This window comes from Schistocerca gregaria, chromosome 8 (genome assembly GCF_023897955.1).
Source record: "Schistocerca gregaria isolate iqSchGreg1 chromosome 8, iqSchGreg1.2, whole genome shotgun sequence".
Classification (NCBI taxonomy): Eukaryota; Metazoa; Arthropoda; class Insecta; order Orthoptera; family Acrididae; genus Schistocerca; species Schistocerca gregaria.
In genome coordinates, this window is record NC_064927.1 from 450,442,815 (window position 1) to 450,455,588 (window position 12,774).

Genomic DNA, 12,774 nt, shown 5'->3' on the forward strand with positions numbered 1-12,774 from the left:
AATCTCCCACTTCCAGCTCCACTCCCCCCAACACCTCAAAATTCTAGTCAAGACAATCTGGAACCACAACACCCCAATTCAGTAGTTAACCTTTCCTCCAAACCTCTCTCCCAATCCGAAACCTCTGTCCTATCCAAAGGCCTCACCTTCAGCCCCACTCCCAGGATCAACCAAACTGCCCTTGTCAAAGATTTAGTGTCCTACACTCGTAGTCTCTGCTGGAAATATCACTTTGCCACAAAGAAAAATAATCCTGATCCCACTCCTAATGATCCAAATGCCAAAGACACTATCCAAATTGAACCCTGCCTGGTACAGTTCCGTCCTCCATCACAGTGGGACCCACTTCCTCTTCTTCAAAATCACCCTCCTTTCACGCCGATCACCTGTCACCCTACCTAAATCCTCTTTCCTCATCACCTTAGCCAGCTTCATTCTGACTCACAACTTCTTCACTTTTGAAGGCCAGACATACCAACAATTAAAAGGGAACAGCCATGGGTACCACGATGGCCCCCTCGTATGCCAACCTATTTGTGGGTCGCTTAGAGGAAGCCTTCTTGGTTACCCAGGCCTGCCAATACAAAGTTTGGTACAGATTTATTGATGACATCTTCATGATCTGGACTCACAGTGAAGAAGAACTCCAGAATTTCCTCTCCAACCTCAACTCCTTTCATTCCATCAGATTCACCTGGTCCTACTCCAAATCCCATGCCACTTTCTCCATCTGTCCAATGGCCATCTTCACACATCCATCCACATCAAACCCACCAACAAGCAACAGTACCTCCATTATGACAGCTGCCACCCATTCCATATCAAACGGTCCCTTCCCTACAGCCTAGGCCTTCGTGACAAACGAATCTGCTCCAGTCCTGAATCCCTGAACCATTACACCAACAACCTGAAAACAGCTTTCTCATCCCGCAACTACCATCTCAACCTGGTACAGAAGCAAATAACCAGAGCCACTTCCTCATCCCCTCAAACCCAGAACCTCTCATAGAAGAACCCACTTGTGACAGGATACTTCCCGGAACTGGATCAGACTCTGAATGTGGCTCTCCAGTAGGGATACGACTTCCTCAAATCCTGCCCCGAAATGAGATCCATCCTTCATGAAATCCTCCCCACTCCACCAAGAGTGTCTTTCCGCTGTTCACCTGACCTTCGTAACCTTTTGGTTCATCCCTATGAAATCCCCAAACCACCTTCCCTACCCTCTGGCTCCTACCCTTGTAACTGCCCCCAGTGTAAAACCTGTCCCATGCACCCTCCCACCACCACCTACTCCAGTCCTGTAACCCAGAAGGTGTACACGATCAAAGGCAGAGCCATGTGTCAAAGCACCCGCGTGATTTACCAACTGACCTGCCTACACTGTGACACTTTCTATGTGGGAATGACCAGCAACAAACTGCCCATTCACATGAATGGACACAGGCAGACAATGTTTGTTGGCAATGAGGATCACCCTGTAGCCAAACATGCCTTGGTGCACGGGCAGCACATCTTGGCACAGTGTTATACCATCTGCGTTACCTGGATAGTTCCCACTAACACCAACTTATCCGAACTCCGGAGATGGAAACTTGCCCTTCAATATATCCTGTCTTCCCGTTATCCACCAGGCCTCAATGTAAGCTAATTTCAAGTTGCCGCCACTCATAACTCACCAGTCTTTCAACAACTTCTTTGCCTCTGTACTTCTGCCTCGACTTACATCTCTGCCCAAACTCTTTGCCTTTTCCCCCCTAAGGTAAGTCTTTCTGCTCCCAGGATTGGAATGACTCCTTACCCTCTCCCTTAAAACCCACTTCCTTTCATCTTTCCCTCTCCTTCCCTCTTTCCTGACGAAGCAACCGCCGGTTTGGAAAGCTCGAATTTTGTGTATGTGTTTGTGTTTGTTTGTGTGTCTATCGACCTGCGAGCGCTTTTGTTTGGTAAGTCACATCATGTTTGTTTTTAGATATAAATTTCATAAGAGAGTATATATACTGAGAAGTATATATCCCTAGATCCTTAAATAAATGTCTGCAAGATGATCTTGGGTGGACTCCAGCTTTTATTCTGATTACACGCTTTTGTGCAGTAAATACTTTATTCCTCAGTGATGAATCACCCCAAAATATGATGCCATATGAAAGCAATGAGTGAAAATAGGCATAGTAAGCTAATTTACTAAGATGTTTAGCACCAAAATTTGCAATGACCCTTATTGCATAAGTAGCTGAACTCAAATGTTTCAGAAGATCGTCAATGTGTTTCTTCCAATCAATGGACACACCTAAAAATTTGGAATATTCTACCTTAGCTATATGCTTCTGATTAATTCTATATTTATTAACGGTGTCATACCATTCGCTGTACGGAACTGTATGTACTGTGTCTTATCAAAATTCAGTGAGAGTCCGTTTACAAGGAACCACTTAGTAATTTTCTGATAGACAGTATTGACAATTTCATCAGTTAATTCTTGTGTGTCAGGTGTGATTACTATACTTGTATCATCAGCAAAGAGAACTAACTTTGCCTCTTCATGAATATAGAATGGCAATTCATTAATATATGTTAAGAACAACAGAGGAATCAAGACTGACCTTGTGGAAACCCATTCTTGATAGTTCCCCAGTTTGAGGAATGTGCTGATCTTTGCATATTATGAGAACTGCTGGAGTGGCAATTCATGGGAGTACTGCTTCTAGGCAAGTGTCGGAGAGTAATTTTGGTCTTAGAAGGTTTCAGTGAGTCCATTGGAATTTTAGAGTTAAACTGCTCATCAAGGCAGATGCAATGACTGTGAATGTCTAGGCTGTATGTAAGGAACTTGTTGGTATGGAGTACTGTTGGTCACTGGCAGGTTTGATGTGGATGGACATATGGATGGAGTCTTCTGTGACATTGAAACTGACATTTGGGAAGGTGATTTGTTGAGCTGAGGATGACCATGTGAAGAAAATGGGAGAGGAGGTACCGATTAGGATGTAGTTGTTTACGGTGACAAGAAAGTAAGTTGATGGTCTGGAGTCATTTGAGAGTTGACAGATGTAGTGTTCTATGATGGCAAAGTCATGGGCATTGGGCATGTTAATGAAGAAGGCAGTGGCAACATCACTGATAAGCAGGGCAGTGGATGGTAAAACAACAGAAACTGTGAAGAGTCAGTATAGGAAATTTTTACTGTCTTTTATATAGGAAGGTAGGTTACAGGTAGTATGCTGAAGATGTTGGCCCACAGCAACAAGTGTTTGCTCTATTTGGCTACAGTATCCACCACAATAGAGAGAAAGAATGTAGAATGTAGGAGTGCAGAGAGCAGTAAAGTTGATAAGGGAGACAGACTCGGGGGAGAGGTTCTAGGACAGATCTAGGGATTTGAGGAAGAACTGAAGGTCATTCTGGATTTCTGGAATGGGTTCACTGCGGCTGAGTATACAGGTGTCCATGTCTGGGATCTGATGGAGCCTGTCAGCCAAGTAATTCCTACAGTTGATAACTGCAGTGTTGGAACCTTTGTCAACAGTAGGATATAAGATCAGTCTGAGTTTTTAGATGGTGGACTGCAGTTCTTTCTGCAGATGTGAGGCTGGAGTCTATGTTGAGGAATTTGCTAAATGATGGTGAGGCATGGTTTGATGTTAGGAAATTCTGGAAAGTTAACAGCCAATGTTTCAGTGGGAGTAGGGGTGGACCATGGTTAGATGAATGAGTAAAATGAGTAAGACAGGGTTCAGTTTTGGTTTTGCATCAAATCTATTTGGTAGAATTTGTGGTAAAAACTGTTTCCATGGTAATGCGTGTAAGAAGGAGAGAAGGTCTTTAACAAGCTCATGTGAATGAATTTTGGAGTGGGACAAAAATTGAGGCCTTCAGAAAAGACCTATTCTTCTGAGGGACTGAGGCCTTGGAGGTCTGTTTAGGCTCTGGGTTCTGTAGGAGTTTCCCAGCAGAAGTAGTAGGTATGCAGTGCAGGATTTGGTGGCTATGACAGGCCATGGGCAAGGTTTGGTGGAGGCTCTTGTGGTGGTGGTGTTGGTGGATAGTGTTAGTCCAAAGCGGGAGTATGAATTGAATAGTTCGACAGTTTTTTGAAATGCCGTTGTATGTGCAGCTATAGTTCCTGGACGACAAGTGTATCAATCAGGGAAATGGGATGCAGGAATTCTGGATTTTGTGAATGCAGCAGAAATAGTGCAATAAGACATGAGCCTGGTTTATATGATCATACAGAATAGGGTTGGTGAAGGATAGCTACTGACAGCACTTGGGCAAATAAAAGTTATTGTAGAAGGATGAGTTGCAGCTGGAGACAGGTAATTTGATGGTCAGGCCATATAGAGTCTCTGCCCTTGAGGTCCAAACATTCAGCCTGTCATCCATAACCTACCCTCCTATATAAAATAAACCAACCATTTCCTCTACTGATTCTCAAATGATCTTGTCTGTTTGTGATTTGGTGCTCTGTTCATCACAGTCAGTGCCACCTCCCTCTACACCAACATCCCCAATGTTTATGGACATGACACCATTGAACACTGCTTCTCCCAATTCCTGACTGACTCCAGACCCACAGCCTCTCTCCTAATCATCATAACTAACTACATCCACACCCGCAATTACTACTTCTATGAAGGCATCACCTACAACTAAATCTGTGGTACAACCATGGAATCCAAATGGTACCATCTTCCACTAACCTATTCATGTAGCATCTGGAGAAATCCTTCCTAGCCACCTGAAATGCTGAACTCCTCACATGGTTTAGAATTAGTGATGATATCTTTGCGATCTGAACTGAAGGTGAGGATAAGTTAACCACATTCTTCCAGGATATCAACATCTCCTCTCTCATTATCTTCACAAGGTTGTCCTCAACCTACTGAGCCACCATCCTTGATGTCAACTCTGCCTCAAGTATGACAGCATGAATATCTCTGTTCACATCAAAGTTCCAACCATTAGCAGTACCTTCATTTTGACAGCTACCACCCATTCCACACCAAGAGTTCTCTTTGACACCACCTAATCACTGGTAGTCATGCCATCTGTAATGATGGATGGTTCATCTCCAAATATGCTAACGGTCTCACTGAGGTCTCCACTGCCAAACATTACCCTCCACACATTGTACAGAAACAAATCTCCCAATCCTTGTCTCCCTAGTCGCATACCCACTGACTGTCCTCTCACGAATCAGTAGCACCCAGTACTGAGCAACTTAATCATGTTCTCTGTCATGATTTGACTACCTCTTGTTGTGCTGTGAAATGAGAAATATTCTACCCAACCTTCCCACAGTGGTATTTTATCATCCATCCAACCTACACATTATACTTGTCTGTCTCTATTTCAACCCTACTACAGCTCCTTGCCTCAAAGTTCATATCTCTGTAAGAAACCTAGATGCAAGACTTGTCACATACGTCCTCCCATTATTACCTACTCCAGTCCTATCACAGGAATGTCCTACCCCACAAAAGGTGGGGAAACCTGTGAATGGATCTGTGTATTCTACCAACTTAGCTGGGTGGAGATTTTAATTTGCCAGATATAGACTGGGAGACTCAAACGTTCATAACGGGTGGCAGGGACAAAGAATCCAGTGAAATATTTTTAAGTGCTTTATCTGAAAACTACCTTGAGCAGTTAAACAGAAAACCGACTCGTGGCGATAACATATTAGACCTTCTGGTGACAAACAGACCCGAACTATTTGAATCAGTTAATGCAGAACAGGGAATCAGCGATCATAAAGCGGTTACTGCATCGATGATTTCAGCCGTAAATAGAAATATTAAAAAAGGTAGGAAGATTTTTCTGTTTAGCAAAAGTGACAAAAAGCAGATTACAGAGTACCTGACAGCTCAACACAAAAGTTTTGTCTCAAGTGCAGATAGTGTTGAGGATCAGTGGACAAAGTTCAAAACCATGGTACAATATGCGTTAGATGACTATGTGCCAAGCAAGATCGTAAGAGATGGGAAAGAGCCACCGTGGTACAACAACCGAGTTAGAAAACTGCTGCGGAAGCAAAGGGAACTTCACAGCAAACATAAACATAGTCAAAGCCTTGCAGACAAACAAAAATTACGCGAAGCGAAATGTAGTGTGAGGAGGGCTATGCGAGAGGCTTTCAATGAATTCGAAAGTAAAGTTCTATGTACTGACTTGGCAGAAAATCCTAAGAAATTTTGGTCCTATGTCAAAGCGGTAGGTGGATCAAAACAAAATGTCCAGACACTCTGTGACCAAAATGGTACTGAAACAGAGGATGACAGACTAAAGGCCGAAATACTAAATGTCTTCTTCCAAAGCTGTTTCACAGAGGAAGACTGCACTGGGCTTCCTTCTCTAGATTGTCGCACAGTTGACAAAATGGTAGATATCGAAGTAGATGACAGAGGGATAGAGAAACAATTAAAATCGCTCAAAAGAGGAAAGGCCGCTGGTTCTGATGGGATACCAGTTCGATTTTACACAGAGTACGCGAAAGAACTTGCCCCCCTTCTTGCAGCGGTGTTCCGTAGGTCTCTAGAAGAGCGAAGCGTTCCAAAGGATTGGAAAAGGGCACAGGTCATTCCCGTTTTCAAGAAGGGACGTCGAACAGATGTGCAGAACTATAGACCTATATCTCTAACGTCGATCAGTTGTAGAATTTTGGAACACGTATTATGTTCGAGTATAATGTCTTTTCTGGAGACTAGAAATCTACTCTGTAGGAATCAGCATGGGTTTCGAAAAAGACGGTCGTGTGAAACCCAGCTCGCGCTATTCGTCCACAAGACTCAGAGGGCCTTAGACACGGGTTCACAGGTAGATGCCGTGTTTCTTGACTTCCGCAAGGCGTTTGACACAGTTCCCCACAGTCGTTTAATGAACAAAGTAAGAGCATACGGACTATCAGATCAATTGTGTGATTGGATTGAGGAGTTCCTAGATAACAGAACGCAGCATGTCATTCTCAATGGAGAGAAGTCTTCCGAAGTAAGAGTGATTTCAGGTGTGCCGCAGGGGAGTGTCATAGGACCGTTGCTATTCACAATATACATAAATGACCTAGTGGATGACATCGGAAGTTCACTGAGGCTTTTTGCAGATGATGCTGTGGTGTATTGAGAGGTTGCAACAATGGAAAATTGTACTGAAATGCAGGAGGATCTGCAGCGAATTGACGCATGGTGCACGGAATGGCAATTGAATCTCAATGTAGAGAAGTGTAAAGTGATGCGAATACATAGAAAGATAGGTCCCTTATCATTTAGTTACAAAATAGCAGGTCAGCAACTGGAAGCAGTTAATTCCATAAATTATCTGGGAGTACGCATTAGGAGTGATTTAAAATGGAATGATCATATAAAGTTGATCGTCGGTAAAGCAGATGCCAGACTGAGATTCATTGGAAGAATCCTAAGGAAATGCAATCCGACAACAAAGGAAGTAGGTTACAGTACGCTTGTTCGCCCAATGCTTGAATACTGCTCAGCAGTGTGGGATCCGCACCAGGTAGGGTTGATAGAAGAGATAGAGAAGATCCAACGGAGAGCAGCGCGCTTCGTTACAGGATCATTTAGTAATTGCGAAAGCGTTACGGAGATGATAGATAAACTCCAGTGGAAGACTCTGCAGGAGAGACGCTCAGTAGCTCGGTACGGGCTTTTGTTAAAGTTTCGAGAACCTACCTTCACCGAAGAGTCAAGCAGTATATTGCTCCCTCCTACGTATATCTCGCGAAGAGACCATGAGGATAAAATCAGAGAGATTAGAGCCCACACAGAAGCATACCGACAATCCTTCTTTCCACGTACAATACGAGACTGGAATAGAAGGGAGAACCGATAGAGGTACTCAGGGTACGCTCTGCCACGCACCGTCAGGTGGCTTGCGGAGTATGGATGTAGATGTAGATGTAGAATCCCTGTGCAGAATTCCACATGGACAGGACCAATAACAAACTCTCTGTCCACGTGACTACTACTTCGAGACTGTGACCAAGTTACAGCTGGACTACCCAACTGCCAAGCATGCTGTGCATCATGGTATACTTGACTTCAGTGACTGCTTCAAAGACTGTGCCTTCTATGTTATTCCCACTAACACCAGCTTTCCTAAACTGCACAAGTGAGAACTCTCTCTGCAACATTTACTCCCATAAACACACTGGCCTCAAATTGCTAGTGCTGTTTCACCATATGCTTCTATCTGCTTCCCTGCTCCCTCTCTGACCTACATGCCTTCTATCCCCACATACATCTGCATAGTCTTTCGTCTTCTCTCCTCTCCCTTTCTCCCTCTCCTCCCCAGCACTACACTTGGTGACCCATCATGCTGACCCCACTACACCCCTGCACACTCTCACAGGAAGCACATAAACATATTTCCCACTTGTGCCCTGTTATCCCTCTCTCTTCCCACCTCAGGTTTCTTCTGCACCCACCAATACCAGCCCTAGTGAAATGATGCTCACTGCAGTTGGTTGACCCTCAGCACCTAGAGGTGACAGTGACCAAGTGAGTGGGCAAGTTGTGCATGTATAAATGTGTGTGTGTGTTCCTGTATCTGATGATGGACTTTGACTGACTGCTCATCTGGTATTAAATTTCTTTGTCTTTCTCTCATTGCTTCCTCTATATGGTGAGTATTAGTTTATCGTAATTCATACTGTCCTTCATATGTAAAGTAATCTAGGAGTAATTTCGTAATTATCAATGTGAGCAGATCAGCACTAGTCATAACGGATTGTTGTGGACTTGATAAAAGCAACTTGCAGGATGTTTAATTTAACTCAATTTACGCCCATGAAGACTCTCGTTCATGATGCTATTTGTGGAAAGTGATTTGTGAATGAATGAATTAATTAATTGATGAACATGATATTATTTCATTGATAATCATCTGTTAAAAATGTTTTAATCAGTTAATCCAATGATATGTTAATTGCATATTTTCAGATGACAAAAAAAGTTCCCAAGGAAAGAGATTTGACCAAGAATCTATTATTTTCACCTCTGGAAATGACTCATATTGAACTACCACAGCTAAAGGTAATGACGAAAGTAATCTTAAATATCATTTGTCACAAAATTAAGTGTAGTAATTCATAACACAATACCATAAGAGTTGCTACTCACTGCACTGAAAACGGGAAACAGAAGGATATTGAGGAAAATGAAAGGGAATATTACAGTGAAAATGGCCCGTTGAAATTTTAGCTTTTGTGTGTAGTATTCAGCTTGACAGTGAGCTCTCTTATTGGCTCACTGAGCAGTATTGTTAAGCAGAACATTTCAACGTAGTGTTGAAGGAGCATATGAAGTGAAAAGTATGCCATATGTGGAAACTTGTTCATGAAATGCATTAATTAATAATGACCTGTGTGAAAGGAACAGAAAACTAGGATCAAAACAGAATTTATTAAGGCGAGTTTTAGACAAGTGAGAGTTATATTTGAAGTATTAGTTTGAGAGTGAAGCCAGAAAAAAGATAAGAGAGACGTAATAATTTATGGAAGTGTAATCTTGCAAAGATGAATGTGCACTTACAGTTGTAAAAAAGCAGTTTACTATGGGATTCATATACTAATGTAACCTAGAACACAAGTTCTGCCATCATATTCTAGCTAAGAAGTATGCATTAAAAATCGCATGTCAGTGTTACAATGAAAAGAAGTAGTGTTATATTTCAACAATAAAAGATCCAAGTTCTAAAGAGATGTTATACTTAGGCTTCCAGTAAGATACAAGCAAATATTATTGTAAAGATAATGCTTTGTTATGCAATAAATCACTTAAGAAAAGTAATTTTTTTTTAAAAAAAAGGCCACCTGAAACAAGTCTGGGAAGTCATATTTTTCATCTTCTGGTTGCTAGGTTTCTATTCTATGGAGTAGTCTTACAAGGAGACAGTTATTGAACTAAAAGAAATAAGATCATAATAACTTCTGAACAGCTTGCAGTAGGACATTCAAACTGCACAGTTGGCTTCGGGGCATGATGGGAATTAGTATGGTTTGGTTTAGCGACGAATCCCACTTTCTAATGGATTGGTTCATTAGCAAACAAAACTGCTGTATTTGTGAGACTGAGAATCTGCATTTTCTGATTGAGAAGTCTCTTCACCCTCAATGAGTGACTGTGTGGTGTGCAGTATGCAGCTGCAGAATAGTCGGTGCGATATTCCTTGATGGCACGGTGACTATTGAATGGTATGTGAAGATTTTGGAAGATTATTTTATCCCCATTATCCAAAGTGACACTGAGTTTGACAAGATGTGGTTCGTGCAAGATGTAGCCCGACCCCATCAAAACAGGAGAGTGTTTGATGTCCTAGAGAAGAATTTTGGGGACCATATTCTGGATCTGAGCTACCCAGAGGCCACTGACATGTGTCTCGATTGGCTGCCACATTCTCTGGATCTGAACACATGTGATTCTTTTTTGTGGGGCAGTATTAAAGACAAGGTGTACAGCAATAACCCCAAAACCATTACTGAGCTGAAAACAGCCATTCAGGAGAACATCAATGTCCCAACACTTCAGATGGTCATGCAGAATTTTGATATTCATCTGAGCCACATCATTGCCAGTGATGGCAGGCATATCAAACATTCATAACCAAAATCTAAATATCTGTAGTGACATTTACATGTTGCATAAAGTGTGTGCACACCACAGTTTGTAACTAATTTACATTTTTTTTATGTCATTCAATAATTGTCACCCTGTAGGTTAAAAAAAAATGTATAATGGAACAAGTAATATCTCATGATGTTAAAGAGTGACAGTTTTCTAAAAACCAACGTAAATATTGGTTTCCATTAGGCTGTTGCATAAACACTTTTTGTAATAAAGTAATGATAAATTGGCAGAAAACCAACTTCAGAAACTGCTGTTACTTCATTTTCAGGATTGTGAAGGTGTTTGGTGTAATTTAATGAAATGGTTAGAGCACAAAGACTGTCTTGGGATGAGTGAAACATATCCCATTTCTCAGACAAAATCCAAAGAAAATGTTCTCAAATTATTTCTCAGCTTTGCTTTGTGTCACTGTTGTGAACCCATTACATTCCAATTGATGACAATAACCTGATTCCTCACAATGAATTTTTGTCATTATTGAAAGAAACAGAATTCAATTTTTGGCTTTCATACCCTTAAGTTAAGCCTTTTGAACATCCAAAAAATAGATTGAAGTTACTTAAAACATGCCTAAATATATGAAAATCTGGTAACTAACAAAGTGACAAAATGAGCAGAACATACTTGAAACATAGAGCTTTGTTAAACTGAAAATAAATATAAAGGTGACTGATGGCAGTACAACAGAAATAATTAATGTAAGTATATTTACATTTTTATCAAGTGGAATAATTACATCCAGAGAGCCAGTTTATTTGCTGTATATGGTTTTCAGACATTGATTCTTTGTTTACCTACAGAATGATCCATGATATTGCACTGTCATCAGAAACAGTACATAGAACAACTAAACTTCATTCATCAATTTTGTAAAGATGATACGCTGAGTTGCAGACAGCTACAACAAAAAGTCCATTACACACCAAGCTTTGGCCAAAGCCTTCTTCAGAAAAAAGGAAGGCACACAGATTCACGCAAGCAGGCACACTTCATGTGCACATGACTGCTATCTCTGACTGCTCTAAAGGCTGCAACTGTTGCATTCAACGAAAGCCCCGATCAGGAAAGAGGCAGGGAAGGGGAAAGGATACCAGAGTATGGGTGGGGGGAGAGAAGAGTGCTGTCTGGAAGAGCATCCAGGAACTACTGTAGGAGGTGGCAGGACAAGGCTGCCAGAGGCAGTGTCGGGAGTCTGTTGGGGAGAGGGAGGGGAATGGAGAACAAAAAAGGAAAGGATCAGAGAGGGGGAAAACTGGTGAATGTGTTGGCAGAGAGCGAACACCCATTTTCATAGTTGTTGATACAACAACCTGAACTTCCAATTGTTTTTAATTTCATTCAGCCTAGTTATGACACCATTGAATTATTTCAAGACAAATCTAATGTTTTCTCTAAGTTTGGCAATCTTCCTTAGTCTAAACATGCATAAAATTAAAAATACAAATACATTTTGTTTCTTAGCAACAGACAAATTCTGTAAATTTCTAACAGTGTATTTAGTTATATGTATTTAAATGCAAAATAAATTTAAAAAAATTGGCTAGGTCTGAGTAGGAAACTCACTCCGAGGGTTACATGCAAACTTTATTACGTATATAAACAGTTCATCATTGGTGCTGGGAATTGCAAGACAAATAAAAATGTCTTAAGTTTGAAGTCGGATAACAAACGATAAAAGAAATGTTGTTTTCATGTGATATAATTAAAAATTAATAAATTTCTGATATTTTCCCTTTTACTTGCACAATGAAACCCTGCTTTTTGCTGAATTTCGTAATTCTGAGTTAATGGGAAGTACACTATAGCTTTTAATGTGTGACTTTCTGAGTATCAGAATATGTGACATAAATGGTGATATCTTTTGATTACATTGCCTTAGATCTTAACTTTTTTACATCACCAAGGGACCTTAGTATGTGGCACCAATTTCAATTTGATACATCTACCCATTCATGAGGAAAAGGGGTCTTAACAGACGGACGGACAGACTGTCAGACAAAAAATGAGAAAGAAATATTATCTTCATGTGATATAATTCCAAATTAACACATCAGTTTTTTGCCTTTACTTCTACTATGGAACCTTGTTTCTTGCCATATTTCGTGATTCTAGGTCACTGGGAAGTAACATACTAGTT

The 12,774-nt window shown here is 41.1% G+C and overlaps 1 protein-coding gene across 1 annotated transcript in view; it reads left to right on the forward strand.

The window, feature by feature from the left end:
• The window catches only part of LOC126284790 (probable E3 ubiquitin-protein ligase bre1), a 339,859-nt gene that overhangs the window by 128,438 nt on the left and 198,647 nt on the right, over positions 1–12,774 (forward strand). Inside the window, exon 8 of the mRNA XM_049983953.1 lies at positions 8,952–9,044. Within this exon, the coding sequence (XP_049839910.1) occupies positions 8,952–9,044 (93 nt within the window). The remainder of the gene's footprint in view (positions 1–8,951; positions 9,045–12,774) is intronic.